The sequence below is a fragment of the Mustela erminea genome, chromosome 1 (assembly GCF_009829155.1).
Source record: "Mustela erminea isolate mMusErm1 chromosome 1, mMusErm1.Pri, whole genome shotgun sequence".
Taxonomy (NCBI): domain Eukaryota; kingdom Metazoa; phylum Chordata; class Mammalia; order Carnivora; family Mustelidae; genus Mustela; species Mustela erminea.
Window position 1 is genome coordinate 13,811,963 of NC_045614.1, and position 16,789 is coordinate 13,828,751.

General features: G+C 53.7%; 1 protein-coding gene across 2 annotated transcripts; it reads left to right on the top strand.

Moving 5' to 3' along the window:
* Nucleotides 1–1,026: 1,026 nt before the first annotated feature.
* On the top strand, nucleotides 1,027–16,700 carry NIBAN3 (niban apoptosis regulator 3). 2 transcript variants are annotated; one of them, XR_004279347.1, is made up of 16 exons: nucleotides 1,027–1,269; nucleotides 3,082–3,212; nucleotides 6,066–6,191; nucleotides 6,739–6,853; nucleotides 7,891–8,058; nucleotides 8,599–8,714; nucleotides 8,787–8,891; nucleotides 9,122–9,284; nucleotides 9,894–10,084; nucleotides 10,965–11,123; nucleotides 12,168–12,284; nucleotides 12,370–12,477; nucleotides 13,305–13,416; nucleotides 14,647–14,730; nucleotides 14,866–15,042; nucleotides 16,136–16,225. XR_004279347.1 is itself a non-coding variant. In XM_032315262.1 (15 exons), the coding sequence occupies exons 1-15, from the start codon at nucleotides 1,215–1,217 to the stop codon at nucleotides 16,240–16,242; spliced, it is 1,857 nt and encodes a 618-aa protein (XP_032171153.1). In that variant the 5' UTR covers nucleotides 1,029–1,214; the 3' UTR covers nucleotides 16,243–16,700. The 2 variants fall into 2 exon arrangements, 1 of the variants encoding a protein (XP_032171153.1); XM_032315262.1 differs by lacking the exon at nucleotides 14,866–15,042 and having other exon boundaries at nucleotides 1,029–1,269; nucleotides 16,136–16,700.
* The last annotated feature ends 89 nt before the right edge of the window (nucleotides 16,701–16,789 follow it).

Sequence of the window (16,789 nt, forward strand, 5' to 3'; positions counted from 1 at the left end):
ACGGTTCACGGGGGCTGGAGCCATGGTCTGTGTTGCCCACTTCTGCATCCCTGACACACAGTTCAAGGATGACACTCGGGTTGGCAAGGAGTGATGTTTGTTGAGAGGAGAAATGAATCCTGGGCATGGGTGAGGATTACAGTCAGATGTTTCTGGTGGCTTAAGCAAAATGGAGGGTTAGCTCTCTCTCTGGAGGGAGGCCACCCAGGGTTGGAGCAATGGCATGTACTCTTCAGGGACCCCCTGCTCCTAAATCATAATTGTGCCACTGTCACTATGTGGGGTTCACCTCATGGTCCAAGGTGGACTGCATATGCTCCAGCCATCACATCCACCTTCCAGCCACTGGAACTCAACGCTCCCCTCATTTGAAAGCCTGTGAGATTCCCATTTGATCCTATTTTCAGCCTGGAGCACAGATTCTGCTCCTTCCCACCCTCCCTTCACCAGGGCTGCTCTCTGCCAGGTGCTGGAAAAACAGGTGAAGGGGTAGGGAGGTCCAACTAGCCTGAGCCAGTCCGGTGCTATGTGCATTGATGGAGGACAGGCTGACAAGACAGGAACACAAGGGACGCATTGCACCAGTTCATGGTACACCAACAGCCGCCCACCCTCTTCCCTGGCCTCAGCACAGTTCCCAGGAACTGGGGGTGTCTGTCCAGCTCTGCCTCCCCAGTCTGGGGTTGCTGGGGACTGCTGGGTCAGTGCTGGATCCTCTCAGAACCCAGCATCACCCACTGGGGGGAGTCCTTGTCCCTGTCCCTTGTCCCTTGTCCCCTTGTCCCTGTCCCTGCCCACCCTCCTTCCCTGCCCCACACACCTGACAACGGCTGTTTGTCCTTCTTGGTGTGGGCCCTGCATCCCTCCTCCAATGCTAGGATTCGAGGCTTCCATACCCCCAACCCACCCCTGGGGCTGCCCCAGCAGCCCCTGCAGAAACCAGCAGTTCTGAAGGCCTTGGCCCCAGGGGAACCAGGAGGACGCAGGTGCAGGGTGGGGCGGGACAGGGGTAGGGCGGGGATTCCCTCCCACCCCCGACACATTTCACACAGTGGCCATGCTCTGGCTTCCCAGGGAGTTGGTCTCAGCAGCATCCAAGCCCCTCACTGGCTGCCCTGCTCCCGGGGTACCCCTGAACCCAGAAACCTGGGGGTTGTGGGAGGGGAGGGAGTGTCTGCTTTGCTCCTGAGGGAGACCCTAGAAACGGCAGCAGGATGGGTGGGCGGCCCTCGAGCCCCCTGGACAAGCGGCAGCAGCAGCACTTGAGGGGTGAGCCGGCATGGGGTATGGTGGGAGTGGGGGTGGTGGTGGTCAGGGCTAAGGTTGTCAGACACACAGTAGGATGCCCTACTAATGTAAATTGCAGATACGGGATGAATATTTTTGTTTTGTATAAGTATGTCCCAAATTTTGCACGGGAGCATACTTATGCTAAAGAATGATACCTAATTTATCCGGAATTCAAATTTAATTGATGGCCTATATATTTTTTAAAGATTTTCTTTATTTGACAGAGATCACAAGTAGGCAGAGAGGCAGGCAGGGCTGGGGGAAGCAGGGTCCACGCCGAGCAAGGAGCCCGATGTGGGGCTTGATCCCAGGACCCTGAGATCATGACCCGAGCTGAAGGCAGAGGCTTAACCCACTGAGCCACCCAGGCACCCCAATGACCTATATTTTTATTTGGTAAATCTGGTAACCCTATTCAGGGCATGGGCTCAGGATGAGGACGAGGGAGCAGGTGAGAGCTGGCTCAGCCAGATCTCCTGGGATGGTTTTACTAGGTGGACGGGGACCAGCAGGGGGAACAGGCTCAGATTCCGCTTCAAGACTAAGAGTGGCTGGTGCCCTCACATGCTTGAGCACCTCCAGTGTGCTGGGTAGTGAGGACACAGTGGGGTTAAGAATGGTTCCCAGCTCCTGGGTTCGTGACCTAGACCAGGAAAGAAGATCAAGTTACAATCACAAAAATAGCAGTTGACGGATAAGCATTGTGGGAAAGCCCATAGGTTCTCCAAGTCGGGGGCAAGAAAAGGGGTGGGTAACTGCCCACTGAGGAGCTGAGGGTCAAGCCAGGGCTGGAGGGTTGTCATGGAGTTCGTTGGTAGGAGATGTGGGAAGAGCATCCCAGGTAGGGGGAACAGCATGTTCACAGGCATGTGGTGAGTCTTGCAAGGACTCAGACCATGTAAGTTCACACTTTAGCCCTCCCCTCACTCACTATGTGACCTTGGGTGAACGACTTCATCTCTCTAGGTCTCATTCTCTTATTTGTAAAGCAGGGATAGCAACAATGTCTATCTCATGGAACCATTGTAAGGATTCAGTAAGTTACTCTTTGCTATGTTGGTTGTTTTTGTTTTTTGTTTGTTTTTTTCTATAGTGGCTTAAACAAGATAAAGATTTACTTCTCCCGCCTATAGAAAAGTACAGTGGCAGGCAGCCTCATATAAGTTAGACTCCTGAACTCCTTCCACTTCATGGTTCTACCACTCATGGCTTCTGTGCCTAAGGCCATCTCATAGCACATAATAACTGCTGAAGCTCCAGCCATTAGGTCCACATTCCAGGCAGCAGATATGGATTTGTTTTACATACAGTCAAGTGCATACATCTTAGGGGAAGAGCTTGAAGGACTTTAACACTTGTGCGATCACTTTCTAGATCAAGATGCAGAAAGTTCCCTGGTGCTGGGGTGAGGCTTAAAATATTCAGAAACTCTCTCCAGGGAAAGGGCCAGAGGAAACGGGGGTGGAATGGATCTGTTCATTATCTTGATCGTAGTGATGGTTTCTAGGGTGTGTAAAGGTGTCAAATTTCATCAGATCGTATGCTTTATGTAATTAAAGTTTATTGTGCATCAGTTATAAATTAAGCCTGAGTCACTCATTTCCCCCGCCTCTGACCCCCACGTGGCTACAAGCAGTCTGTGGATGGTGAGTGGAATCTGGAGCACATCTTGTTGGGCAGCTTTGGGGCAAGGGCAGGAGCTCACCAGTGGCCTCTCTGCCTGTTCTGCCCTCCCCAGGCAGGTCTTCAGGGTTCTGAGTCTATCACCTTACCATGCCCTTGTCGCTGCAGGCCAGGTGGACACCCTGCTGAGGAACTTCCTGCCCTGCTACCGGGAGCAGCTGGCAGCCTCTGTCCTGCAACAGATCTCCCGTGAGCTGGGGCCCAGGGAGCCAGCCGGATGTCAGCTGATGCGCAGTAAAGTGGGTGCCACAAAGGGAGGGGTTGCTAAGGGAGGGAGACGGGAGTTGGGGGGGCTTTGGTTCAGTTGCGGGCCCTCCTGCCTTCCACCTTTACCCTATAGGAGACACCAAGACCTAGGGAGATTGTTAAAAATTCATTCTTTGAACAAACATTCACTGGGCACCTACAGCAGACCATGCCCTGGGCTAGATATACGGGCCGGGAGCGCACAACATTGGTGGAGGAAGGATCCTGCTTTGCAGTGCCCCCTCCCCACCTCCAGGCTCACAGTCTGACTGGGGGAGAAGTGAGCAAACAAGTTAGCATGTCATGGTACCGGAGGACTTCTGATAGGTGCTCTGAAGACAAGATGAAAGGCAGTGACGAGGGGCGAGGAGCTGGGGTGCAGGGCGGGCTTCTCTGAGCTGAGATGTCAAGGATGAGAAGGAACCAGATCTGGAAGCCAGACTAGGAAGGGAATTCGAGGCAGGCGGCACAGTCCATGCAAAAGCTCTCAAGGTGGAAAAGGCTGGCCTTGTCGATGGGGCGTGAAGCCCGCCCATTGGACCCTCAAGCCTTTGCACACATGGTACCCTCTGCCCAGGGCACTCTTCCTGGTGTTCCTCATGCTCCAGCCACGCTTCTTCCAAGAAGCCTTCCTTGATCACCACAGCCCCTTCCTGGGTTGGGTGCTTCCTCTGGGATCCCCATCCTGATGCTTTTCCAGGGAAGCCTTGGGTCACACATCTGCCTCCCTCCCTCGTCTGCCCTGTGAGGGCGGGGACCATATCCCTTGTGCCCACGTGATGACTGTGCATAGGAGGAGGTCAAGAAGAGTTTGCTGATGGAACTTAAGACTGCGGAGGGGCGCCTGGGTGGCTCAGTGGGTTGAGCGTCTGCCTTCGGCTCAGGTCATGATCTCAGGGTCCTAGGATTGAGCCTTGCGTCGGGCTCTCTGCTCAGCAAGAAGCCTGCTTCCGCCTCTCTCTCTCTCTCTGCCTGCCTCTCTGCCTACTTGTGATCTTGCTGTCAAATAAAATAAATCTTGGAAAAAAAAAAAAAAAGACTGTGGAGCTGCCCAGTCCAGCTCCAGAGGTCTCCTGAGCCAACGAATGGCTCTACATGCCCTGTACCACTGCCCCAGTCCTTGCCAGCCTGTGAAATGAGTCTTTGACCAGAGAAGAAACTGAGGCACAGAGAGGTGAGGTGACCTGCCTGAGGTCACCCTGTCAGGAAGAGGCAAGGCATAATTTGACCCTGGAGTCCATGCTAGTTACTGGGTCCCTGCCCTCATCAAGGGCTCCGAGTTATCCCATCTTTCTCGGATGCCTTTTACCCAGTCGCACCCGACCTGGGCTGGAGGCTTCCCAGCCCTGTGGACGCAGAGCCTTCTCTCACCTGGGGCGCTCCCTGTCCTGCTTGGGGCATCACAGGACTCCAGGTGTCGTCCCCACCTGCACCTCTTGCCACCTGTAGGTTCTGGCCACTGGGCCCAGGAAACCATTGACACTGGGGTTCAAACAGTGTAGGGGGATTTCCCCTTGCTTCAGTTTGAACATTTTATAATATACTTATTTTATACATCATTTCTATAACTATTTTTTAAGGATTTTATTTTTTTTAAGTTTTTAAATTTTTTCTTTGTTTATTTGAGAGAGAGAGGCGGAGATGGCGAGAGAGGGGGAGGGGGAGAGAGAGAAAGAGAACAAGTGGGAAGAAGCAGGCTCCCTGATGAGCAGAGAGCCTGATACGGGGTTCAATCCCAGGACCCTGGGATCATGATCTGAGCCAAAGGCAGACGCTTAACAGGCTGAGCCACCCAGGCACCCCTCTATAACAATGTTTTAATGATATTATTATGAAAAATCTCAGACCTCAGAGAAAGTTTGGAGAACCATTCAACAAACACCTGACTTTCTACCACCCCATCAAAGAATGAAAATATCACAAATACAGTTAATTTATTCATTGAATATTTATTGGGCACCATCTGTGCACTGGGCCTTGCTCTGGGACCCAGTGATGAAACAAAACACACACAATTCAGGTGGCCAGGTAGTGAGAAGAGCAACAAAGATAATAAAACAAAGGGTTTTATTATTAAAACAAAGGATATCCCACCCTGCCCAAGGGAGGGGTCTGTGGACAGAGGACTTGCTGATTCACAGGAAGGCAGACTACACCTGCTCCATGACCCAGCAATCCCTCTTGTATTAGTTAGATAATGCTACGAAACAACACATCACACTGTCAGTGGCTGGAAACAACCCACATGTATTATCTTAAAGTTGCTGTGGGTCAGGAATCTAGACACAGCCTCCTGAGTTCTTTCTTTTAGGGTCTCTCACAGGCTGCAATCAAGATGTTGGCCGGTGGGGGCGCCTGGGTGGCTCAGGGGGTTAAGCCTCTGCCTTTGGCTCAGGTCATGATCTCGGGGTCCTGGGATTGAGCCCCGCATCAGGCTCTCTGCTCAGTGGGGAGCCTGCTTCCCCCACCCCTGCCTGCCTCTCTGCCTACTTGTGATCTCTGTCCCTCTCTCTCTCTCTCTGTCAAATAAATAAATAAATAAGATATTGGCGAGGGGCTGGGGTCTCATCCGAGGCTCAAGTCAGGGGTGGGCTGCTTCCGAGTGATAAGGTGATGACAAAGCGTCTGCCTCCCAGGGCTGTGGGAGGGAATGAAGTCAGTGTGTATTTGGAAGTGTCCCAAACAAGTGCATAGTCTTAGCACGTGAGCAAGAAGAGCAGTGCGATCACATCAGTGCCCGAGTCCTGTACTTGGTGGCGCCTGGGATGGGTGGAGGGTGTTTTCTAGGTGATCTGGACATGGGGATACCGATCTGGGCCCCTGACATCCACTGGTCCCTCCTACAGAAGCTTCCCCGAGTCCGTGAGCACCGGGGGCCTCTGACCCAGCTTGGGGGCCATCCGCCTCGGTGGCAGCCGAACTTCTGTGTTCTGCGTGGGGACGGCCGCCTGGAGTGGTTCAGCCACAGGGAGGTAAGCAAGTGGCTCTTGTCCCTTCCATTTTAGCCTCACTATCCCATTCCCCTCAGCAGCTCCCAACGTGGTCCTCTTTCCTTTCTTCAGTCACCTGCTATGAATTGAGGGTCCCTGTTAGATTGGCCTGGGAGGGGTGGCCATCTCTTGCTGGGCCGGGGAGGTAAACTGAGGTCCAGGCCAGGAATAGGGATTTACTCATGGTCATTAGCAGAGCTGAGGTTGAAACTGTGAGAGTCCTTTATGCATCACATCTGCTGGCGAATTCAAGTCACTTGTGTCCCTGGGACTCAGTTTCCATCTCTGTGAAATGGGATAATGGTGGTCTAGGCCACATAGGGCTGTGAGGAGTCAATGAGATAATCCTCATACGATATTTGGGACTAGCCTAGCACACAGTGGGTGCTGGTGCTTGACTACGGGGAGGGAGGGAGGGGGGGTGGAGGACTTCCCTAGTGAACCCTCGCCTTCTCCTGATCCCACAGTTGGGACATGGAAGGCACAGTCTAGACCTGTCCCAAGCTGGTTCTCTCAATGCCTTTCATAGGAATACGAAAATGGGGGCCATCCCCTGGGTTCCACGACCTTGACAGGGTATACCGTCCTGACTTCCCAGCGTGAATATCTCCACCTGTTGGACACTCTCTGCCCAGTCTCCTCAGGTAAGTTTCCTGGGTCCTCAAGAGCAGATTTCTTTACCTTAGAATTGTTGACAGTTGGGGCCAAATCATTCTTTGTGGGGGCGAGGGGGGGAAGGGCACCCTGTGCATTGCACCATGTTGAACAGCATCCCTGGACTCCACCCACTTGATGCCAGTAGCATTCCACGCCCCCCATGAGAGGTATGACAATCAAAGATATCTCCAGACACTATCAGGTGTCCCCTTGGGGCAGCATTGTCTTTGGCTGAACACCCCAGCTCTAGCAAGCAAAATATCCACTCTCATCAGAGAGAGAAGGAGACCTAGAACATTGGACAAGAATCCAAGTAGCAAAGGCAAAACAGTAAAACCTGGTGTCAGTGAGCATGTGGGGAGATGGGCATTGGTGGGTGGGCCAAGGTTGAAGGGCTGGGGTGACCAGGAATTTATACCTTCTGGATTATTCCATCTTACTGTGGTCCCATGTATCACCCTGGAAATCAGAACCAAACACTGAAGATTTAGGACACCCCAAATTAAGTAACCAAAAAGAAATTCACTCATTTTGCCCCCACAACAGTGCCCCCAACAGTCCTTCCAACAGTCCTCTCAATATCTCATTGGTATCACTTTGAAGCCCATTCTACAGGCAAGAGACCCGAGTTTCAGACAGAGAAACTGTGCTCTAAACATAGAGTGAGCAAATGATTTGGCCGGGTTTGAATCTGGACCTGGCTGAGACCCCGGGGGCAAGCCAGGCTCAAATCGCATGCCAGCTTAGCTCGATTAGCGGTGGTTGCCCAGGCCTCTGGGTTAAGGAGGATACTGAGGCTGGGAAACAATGCTGGGCGGGATTGCTGATGTCCTTCGTGGGCCCACCTCCCCCTGGGACTGAGCAAGAATAAGGAGAGTGCAATAATGATGGCATAGCTCATCCTTACCGAGCAACTGCGCAACTGCGTGGCTCCTCTCAGCCAGTCATGGGTGTTTTCTTCTAGTGAATGAATGATTGTAGAGTGAGTGCATGAATGAAGACAATCCCCTCTGCCCACTTGCAGGAGAGCATACACAGGAAGAGTCTGACCCCCTCCTGGAAATGCCGGTGAACTTCCCCCTGTTCCTCCAGCACCCCTTCCGCCGGCATCTGTGTTTCTCTGCAGCCACAGGAGAAGCACAGCGAGCCTGGAGGCTAGCCCTCCAGGGTGGCATCCGGCTTCGTGGCACAGGTGGGTCCTGGGAAAGGCCAGGCAGCAGTGGGTCAGGAGCTCTGCTCCTGCTGGCTATGGGGTCACCTCAAAGCTTATGAAATGGATTGTGGAGGGCGACAGAAGCGACAACAGGCAGTTAGAAGCAACCAGGGCTACGATGGGGACACAGCCCTGCAGCAGCTCAGCCTGGGAGATCAGGGAGGGCTACGCGGAGGAGGGGAGGAAGGGATGTCAAGGCTGGGGTCTGACAAGGATAAGGGGTCAGCCGGCTGAAGAAGGGAACAGGACCAACACATATGTTGAGCAGGTCGTTGAGTGCACAAATATACCTTTGTGGAGGAGTAGCGGGGGGGGGGGGGGTGGCTGTGCAGCCTGGGCTGGTGATGGTCCCGGGGCACCGTGTTCCCTGCAAATGGCACTGCTCAAGCAAAGGTCTGGAGGTGATGAGGCTTGGGCGTTCTGGGACCCGGTGAGGAGGTGGAGGGCTTCCTTCCCGGGCGCCAGGCGGAGGCGAGAGCAGAGGAGGAGTGGGCTGGCCCTGAGGCGCTGCCCCCTCAGTCCTGCAGCGAAGTCAGGCCCCCGCCGCCCGTGCCTTCCTGGACGCCGTAAGACTCTATCGTCAGCACCAAGGCCATTTTGGCGATGACGACGTGACCCTGGGCTCGGACGCTGAGGTCAGTGCCGAGCAAGGCCGTCCCCGGGAGCCCCTAGGCCCGCCGTGGCGCTCACGGTCCCCTCTCCCGCAGGTGCTGACCGGGGTGCTGATGAGGAAGCTGCTGCCGGCGCTGCGAGCTCAGACCCTGCCCGGCCTGCGGGGGGCCAGGCGCAACCGTGCCTGGGCCTGGACCGAGGTAGGCGCGGGGTCGCGGAGGTGGGGCCGGGACACGTGGGGAGTCGCGGAGGCGGATGGGGGCCCTACCCGGGGGCCCATCTTCCCCCTCCTCTCGTCTGTCCCCGAAACTCTTTCCGCGTCTCTCTGCGTCTCCGTCTTGGTCTCTCTGTTCTCGCACCCCCGCCCCATCACGGCTCCCTCCTCCTGCGCCTCTGGCCCGTGTGGGGTCCCCTCGGCCGGGCCGGGCAGCTCTTAGACGCAGTGCACGCCGCGGTCCTTGCCGAGGCCTCCGCCGGGCTCCGCGCCTTCCAGCCAGAAAAGGACGAGCTGCTCGCGGTCCTGGAGAAAACCATCCGGCCCGACGTAGACCAGATATTGCGGCAGCGGGAGCGCCTGGCGGGGAGGCTGCGGGGTGAGGCCTGGGGACCGGGACTGGCAGGGAGGGGCGGGGCCGGGAGCCTGAGAGGTGGAAGGGGAACCGGGTGGGTGTGAGGGTGGGTGTAAGGGGTGGGGCCGAGAATTCGGACCCCAGACCCAGCAGTGCAGGGCGGGGTGGGAGAAGGGGTGGGAGAAAGGGTGAGCACAAGGGACTAGGTGTCGGTGGGAGTCTGGGCGTGGCCGAGGCTCCGAGATGCGAGACAAGGGTGGGGTCAAGAGGGAGGTCCGGTCGTGGAAAAGCGTTGGGTTAGGGATGGAGCGAGGGACACCCTGTCGGGAGACTGGTGGAGGCGCAGATAGTGGCCAACCTGACTCGGGATATCCCGGTCAGATGGCGGAGGTTCCCACTCGGCTCAGTAACCAAGAGAACCGGCTTGGAATCCGGGCTCTGCCTCTGGGCCGTGGGACTTCACGCTGACTGCTGCCATACTCCAAACCTCAGTTTTCTCCTGTATAAAATTGTATAAGAGGGTGCTCAGAGTCTGAGCTCTTGTCTTCCTCCTCGTGCTGAGCCCGGGCCGCCTCCACGCCCTTTGCGGAGCACCTTGTGGAGGAGACCCAGGCTAGTGTCCTCCACTCCCAGTCGAGGTCCAGCGCCCCCTGGAGTCGTGCCTGCACGGAAAGGTGGACACACAGCTGTCCCTGGTCACGCAGAAGCTGCTGAGCACCATGGAAGCCGTGCTCTCGGCAGTGCAGACCCTCCTAGCTCAGGGCATGGACCGCCTGTCTCGCCATCTGCGTGGGAGCTCCTCTGGCACGCAGCTGCGCAAGGAGGTGAGCTCATGTGTGTGTGTGTGTTCACCCAATGGACAGTGTATTGGCTTTACAGAAGAGTTGCGTGAACTCTTTTTCCTCTTTCTGTTTGAAAACCTCTTTTGAAAACCTTTTCTTAACTTTGTTGTAGGCTGCTTTTTACTTATTGTAGACCACTATGCTATGGTCATTGGGGCCACAGTTTAAACCATGGTTGGAGAGAGGAGTAAAGTGACAAGAGTAGCATTTTACTAACATAAGTCTGGAGCCACCTACCTTCAGATTCCTCCTTTTCCCATTCCTTTGTTGTCAGAGGCCACCCCATCCCCTAAGCCAGTGAATTCTGCTCCATGGAGGTCACCTCAGTTTTTTCTGATAGTAAATGAAGACCGACTAAGTGCCAGGAAAACTTGAACTCATTAAGCTTCCATTTCATAATCTTCCCCTCCAGGAACTTTCCCTGCTCTTCTCTGCATCCGCAGCTATTTGTGCGGCCCTCCTCACAGATGGGTTTACACACCCCTGTAGTTGTTAGTCTATAGTTTATCTCCCCCAACTTCTCTGTGAGCTCCTTGAGGGCAAAGACCATATTGGATTACTCCATTTCTGCAGCTGCAGAGCTCCCCAGCACAGAGAGGGCATCAGGTGGTGGGTATAGGTGTGACAAGGGCTGTGCCTATTTCCTCTCAGTCATGCCAGCACTGCATGTTATCCATTTTTTCAGGTTTTACCATTTTATGTCCATCACACCATACCTGTTACTGTTATAATGCATTTTTTGGGTGGCTGAGGTGGGATGTGTTTTCATTCGCGTTTCTCCTACTATGAATTGGCTGTGAGATCCTTGGCCTTTCTTTTCCATTTACTGATGGTATTTTTCTCACTTGCCTGTGGACCCCAGGTTTACTCATTTGGGGAGATGCCATGGGACCCAGAGCTGATGCAGACCTGCTACCGTGAGGCTGAGAGAAGCCAGGGGCGCCTGAGGCAGCTGGTGGTGCCATTTGGCTTCTTTGGAACGCGGAGCCTGATGTTTGGGGCCCAGGATCTTGCCCAGCAGGTGAGGGGGGAGTGGAAGGCTGAAGGAGGTGGGGGCAGCTGCGTCCACTGAACGGGTGCCAAGAATGTGCTGGGGAGATCATGATGACCAACAGACCTGGCCTCCCTCCCTGGGCTCCCATGTGATGGGCAGAGTTGTGGTGGGAACACATGGGGTGCTGTGGGAGCCCTGGGGAGGTGTGCAATTCATCTCCAGTGTTAGGAGGGCCTTCAGGAGGAGAGAACTTCTGAACTGAGGCAGCGGGGGGGGGGGGGGGGGAAATGGGGATGGGCTGTGTCCTGGGTAGAGGGAATAGTGTGGATCAGCACCAGGAGGTGAGGGAGTCTATCCGCATTTGGGGAAAATGAAGCCATTTGGAGACATTGGGTTGTATGTTTCAAGTGAGGGCAGAAAGGTAGGAGATATGCCATCAAAGTGGGTGGGCAGATGGGTCAGGAACTTGAATATGGGGCTAAGGGGTCTGGCTCTGTCCTGAGGGCAGTGGGGAGCCCCAGCGGGTATGTGAGCAGGGGAGGGGCATGACCAGATTAGGAAGCCCTACCTGCTGTGGGGAAGAGGGGCTGTTGGGGGCAGGATTAGAGGAGGCAAGAAGGAGGCCTGAACTAGAATGGGTGCCGTTAATAGAGAGAAGTGGGATGCATTTGTAGGCCAAGGGAATGGGACCTGCTAAGGTGGGTGAAGGAGACAAGGATTGAGAAGACCAAGCGCTGCCTGGTACAGTTGTTCATTTTGTACACTGCACAAGAGCACTCAGCTAAAGAGGTGGAACTCCGACCAGCCCTCTGCTCCCCAGACTGAGCACTCTGGCACCATCCTCCAGAGGGAAGGGCATTTTCTGCCAAGATTATACATAGGTTCCCACTGTTTGCATGACTCCCAGGTCCTGAGTGGAGGGAGAGGCTGTTTCTTGAGACAAAAAGGAAGTTGGGGGGAAGTGGCTGATCAGGTTAGTCTGGATGCCAAGAAGGGTCAGCCGGGTAGGCACAGGGCCCAAAAGGCCAGAGCGTGGGTTCCCAGGGGGCTTATGAGATGCTCTTTCCACAGCTTATGGCTGACGCCGTGGCCACCTTCCTACAACTGGCAGACCAGTGTCTGACCACAGCCCTGGACTGCACCCAGGCTGCCCAGCAGCTGGAGAAAGTCCGGGGGCGTGTGCTGAAGGTGAGGTCTACTGGGTGGCCATGGCTACTCCCATGGCCTGGGTACTCCGATGGCCCCTGGACCGGCTGCTGTGTGTGTCCGGCAGAAGTTCCAGTCAGACAGTGGCTCAGTGCAGAGGAATTTTACCCGTGGGTGGCTGCTCTCCGTCTTCTTGCCCTTTGTGTTGCACCAGCTGGAGGGGAGCTGCACAGTGGTGAGTAAGAGGGCACGCATGCGCACATCCTAGAGGGCAGCCAAGGGTCTCTGTCTTTCTGTAAAGTGGGCAGAGTGCTCTCTCCCTTGGAGTCACTGTGATGATAAGAGACTCTTGTTCCCTAAGCCCTGTGGTTGGGATGTATGACTCTTTGGGCTCCCACAATGCTCTCTGCTTCCCCCATGAGAGTGCTCAGCATCTGTCATTTGAGAGCTGGAGAGGGGGGTGGGTGAATGCACCCAGGCATCGCATATCAGTGGGTGACATGGGCCTTAGGGAAGTGGGGAGGCAAAGAGGGAATGTGTGTCTGTTGGGGGGTTTGCCAGATGGTCAGGGAGACTCTCACTGAGAATGACACTCGAGAAGCAGTGAACTGAGGGCATGAGCCATGTCCTTGGGAAGCATGGTCCAGGCAGAAGGCACAGCAGGTGCAAAGACCCTGAGGTCAGCCAGTGTCTGGTGTGTGGGAGGAATAGTGAGGAGGCGCACATGGCTGGAGCTTGGTGAGTGAGAGCATGGGAAGGGGGTGAGAGAGAAGGTCACAGGGGCCTGGTCACACAGGGGCATCAGGGAGGGGTCTGCCTCAGTGGCTGACAAGATCCTCTTGCCAGGGAAGATGGGTGGGAGGGCTAGTGGAGATGCCTGCCCTATGCGCAGTAAGATGTGGTGTGCTGTTTCATTGATCCCCACAACAACCCGAGGGCATATGGGTCAAGGAGTCCATTTTAGAGATGAGGAAATTTAATCCCAAGGTCCCCCCCCAGCTAAACAGGATCAGAGTGGCCACCCTCCCCTCCAGACTAGCCCCTCAGCCGCCTCTGTTCCAGGAGCTGCTTGAGTTCGAAGGAGACGTCCTTGCCGTGGGTAGCCCAGCCCTGACCGTCAAGGGCATCTATAAAGACATCGTCCAGGGGGTCCTGCTGCAGAGGATCGATGGAGGTAAACCCCATTCCTCTATGCCTCAAGGAAGCCTCGTGACCCCTGGCTGTGTGTAGCAGCCTCTACCACATTCCCTATCACCTCTTACTTCCTGTCAATACTAGTCCGTTGATGGAGGGTAGGACTGGGACAGATGGGAATGGGCTGAGCAAGTCTTCGAGGGGCACTGATGGCAGTTCCCTAAAGGAGGGAGCATTGGAACAAGGCTCTGAGGAGTGTGTAGGAGTTCTTAGGATGGGGGGAAGGAGGCAAAATGCAGAAGTTGGGGGTAGACATTTATATTTATTCATTCAGCAACTCCGTGTTCTTTCCGGGCTGACCTTGAAGCCCCCAGAGTTCTTGGATCTTCTGGGCTGCGCAGCGGCTCCAGAACCCTCTATTCTCCTTCTTGCTTCATCAGTTTGCATATGAGCCAGTGCCTGAGACTGCAGAAACGTGCGCTGGGATGCGCCATGTGAGGCTGAGGGAATGGCGTGGCATCCATGTGGCTGATGCAGAGGGCATGAAGGAGAACGGAAGGAGAGGAGCCTGCTGGGGCAGGTGTGCAGGGCTTGAAATAACAGGCACAGGAGGTTAGGCTTTATTGAGCAGGCAGTGGGGAGCCATGGAGGGTGTGTGAGCAGAGGGCAACAGTGACCAGACCGGAAGCCAAGGGGGAGGCTGAGGGCACAGTCCTGGAGGCAAAGGACGGATTCAGGTAGCTCTCCCCTTTCTTGGGAGAAAGCCAAAGACAGTAGGGTTCTGGGAACCAGGAGGTAAAGGTGAGGATGTCTTTGGTCCTTGGGCATCCATGCAAAAAATACCCCCCTAAGTTCCCTTAGAAAAGGGGCTTTTCTTTCTTCCTTTCTTTCTTTTCTTTTTGGAAAGGGGCATTTTCAGTGGAGGAAAAGCTATTCTCTAATGGGGTTTGGGTAGAAATCCAGAAACAGGTAACCTCAGAGAGTTTCTGTCCTAGAGGTTTTACAGGTAGTGGTATTCTATCCTTAATTGACTTGTAATGTCTGCTTGGGATGCTGTGTTGGCAGGTGGGTCTGGTGGGGGGCTCAGTGAAGGGGTGGGGATCGGCTAGCCTTGTCTGCTGTGAGCACAGGTACAGAGAGAGGCTTATTTGAACCATTTGTTTTGGATTCCTGGTTGAGATGTTTCCTCCCATCCTTTGCCCTCTTGTGACTTCTCTGAGGGAATGCATGGAATCCCCAGGTGGGTGCAAGCGTTTATCTCTCGCTTTAGAATTGAAAAGGGCCCTTGGTGCCAGAGACGCGTCCTGCACTCCGGATGGCTGCTCGGAGGCCCCATGGGACCAGACAGGAGTAGGTGAGGACATCACAAGCTCTTGGGTCATGCCAGTGAATTGTGGGGGAGTAGGGGGGCTTGGCATGGGGTGGGAGGGATGGTTGTAAGTGTGTGGATTCCTGGGTGGAACAACATATACCTTATCTCCTGACCTAGCCAGTTGGTCAAGCTCATGGAGTTCTCAACACTGCAAGGGGAGACTGTGGTGATGGGAGCCTTGGGGCCACTGCAAGCAAGGGCTGTACTAGGAGATGGGTATAGGGAGCCAGGCTCAGGGCCAGGGCAGCCTGGCCTCCTGCTGCAGGATCCTACAACGAACTCTTTGTTGGAGCAGTAAATGCATGTAGGGCTGTGGCTGATGCTGCTGGCAGGGCAAGGATCCTCAGCTCCAGTCGTGAGATGGAAATGCATCATGGGGACTTCCCTGAGATGGGGCAGAAAACAGCTGGTCCACCTGGAAGCAGACTGGTGGGCAGGACAGCTGTAACCTGGATGTTCAGAACCCAGGGCGGGTGCAGGATTCTAGAACAGCTCACAGCTCAGTCCTCTTGAGTGTTGCTGTTGAACCCACCCAGCTGAGCACCCCCATACTTTTCACCCACAGAAATTCTGAGATAATGTGTGTTGTTTTTAGCTGCTAACTTTTGGGATCATTTGTTACACAGCAATAGCTAACTGATGCACTCATACATTGCTGATCTGGCCTAGTCATAGTGATCATAGTCAATCACTGTAGACAAACTGATGAGTATACACAAGTGTGGGGATAAATGGAGATTAAACTGTTTTAGAAAGACTTCTGAGGTCAGAATATTTGGGGATTCACGAGCGAGAATGAAGGATTGCAAACAGGCCCCTTAATCCATTTGACTAGAAAATACCCAGTGATGGCCATTTTACTTCTTCTAACTAGTTAGTCTTCCAACTAGCTGTTAGTGCTACAGGGAATGACGTTGTACATACTTTCCAGGAATGTGCAGGTCTCTGTGGGTAAATCCCCCAGTGTGAAATCTCAGAGTTTCGAGCCTTTGTGTTTGGCATTTTAACAGCAGTTTCCAGAGCACTCTCCACCAGGCTGGTCCCACCTGGTGCCCCTCCCCCATGTAAAGGTGGCCCATTTCCCCAGCAGCACAGGCTACCAGCTGACTCAGGATTTCTTAGATCTTCTGAGTGAATAATGGTGTCTTGGCATCATTTTTACAGGCATGTCTTGTTGGAGATGAGATTAAGCATCTTTTTGTGTGTTTAAGAACTATTTTAGCTTCTTTTCTGTGAAACTTTGTTCCTCTCCTTGGCCCACGCATCTCCTGGGTGCTTGTCATTTTCTGCTCAGTTTCTTTTACGAGGGCTTCCATGTCCAGAGCATTTACTTTGTGTCAGGCATTTGATATGTTTTTGCCTCCTGATGATACTTTCTATTTTACAGATGAGGAAGCTGAGGCTCAGAGAGGAACTCGCCCTGGGCAGCCAGCCTCTGGCACTGAGGTCCAGCCACTCTGCCCACTGCCTCCTCCCAGAACATTCTGCAGTTGAATCTTAGGCCGCCTCGGTCCTTATTCCCATTGGGTAAATGTCTACTAACAGAATTTGGAGTCAAGCATATGCACCATTTCAAGGCTTTTATAATCCTCATACCTCCACTTTATTCCTCTCCAGAAAAGCTGGCCTCTTTCTTACACTCCCATCAACAGCATTTTTACATATTCTCCATACCCTTTCCAAACACTAGACAGTTTCATAAAAGAAAAAAGTCAACTTGAGACACACGCACACATTTCATTGTTTAGTTTGAATTTCACTCATGGTGGCACTGAACCTAAAAATATGTTTATTGGCCATTTTTATGTTTCTGCTTTTGTTTTGTTTTGTTTTGTTTTAAGTGAATTGCCTGTTCATGACTTTTCCCTACTTCTCTCTTCAGGAGGTTTTATCTTTTTCTTATTGATCTCTAATAACTCTTTGTATATTAAAGCTATGAATGCTTTGTTATACAGGTTACAGGTACTTTTATTCTCAACCTGCTGGGTGTCTTTTGGGTTTGTTTATTTGCTCCAAATTTTAACTTGGTATCAAGTGTCCC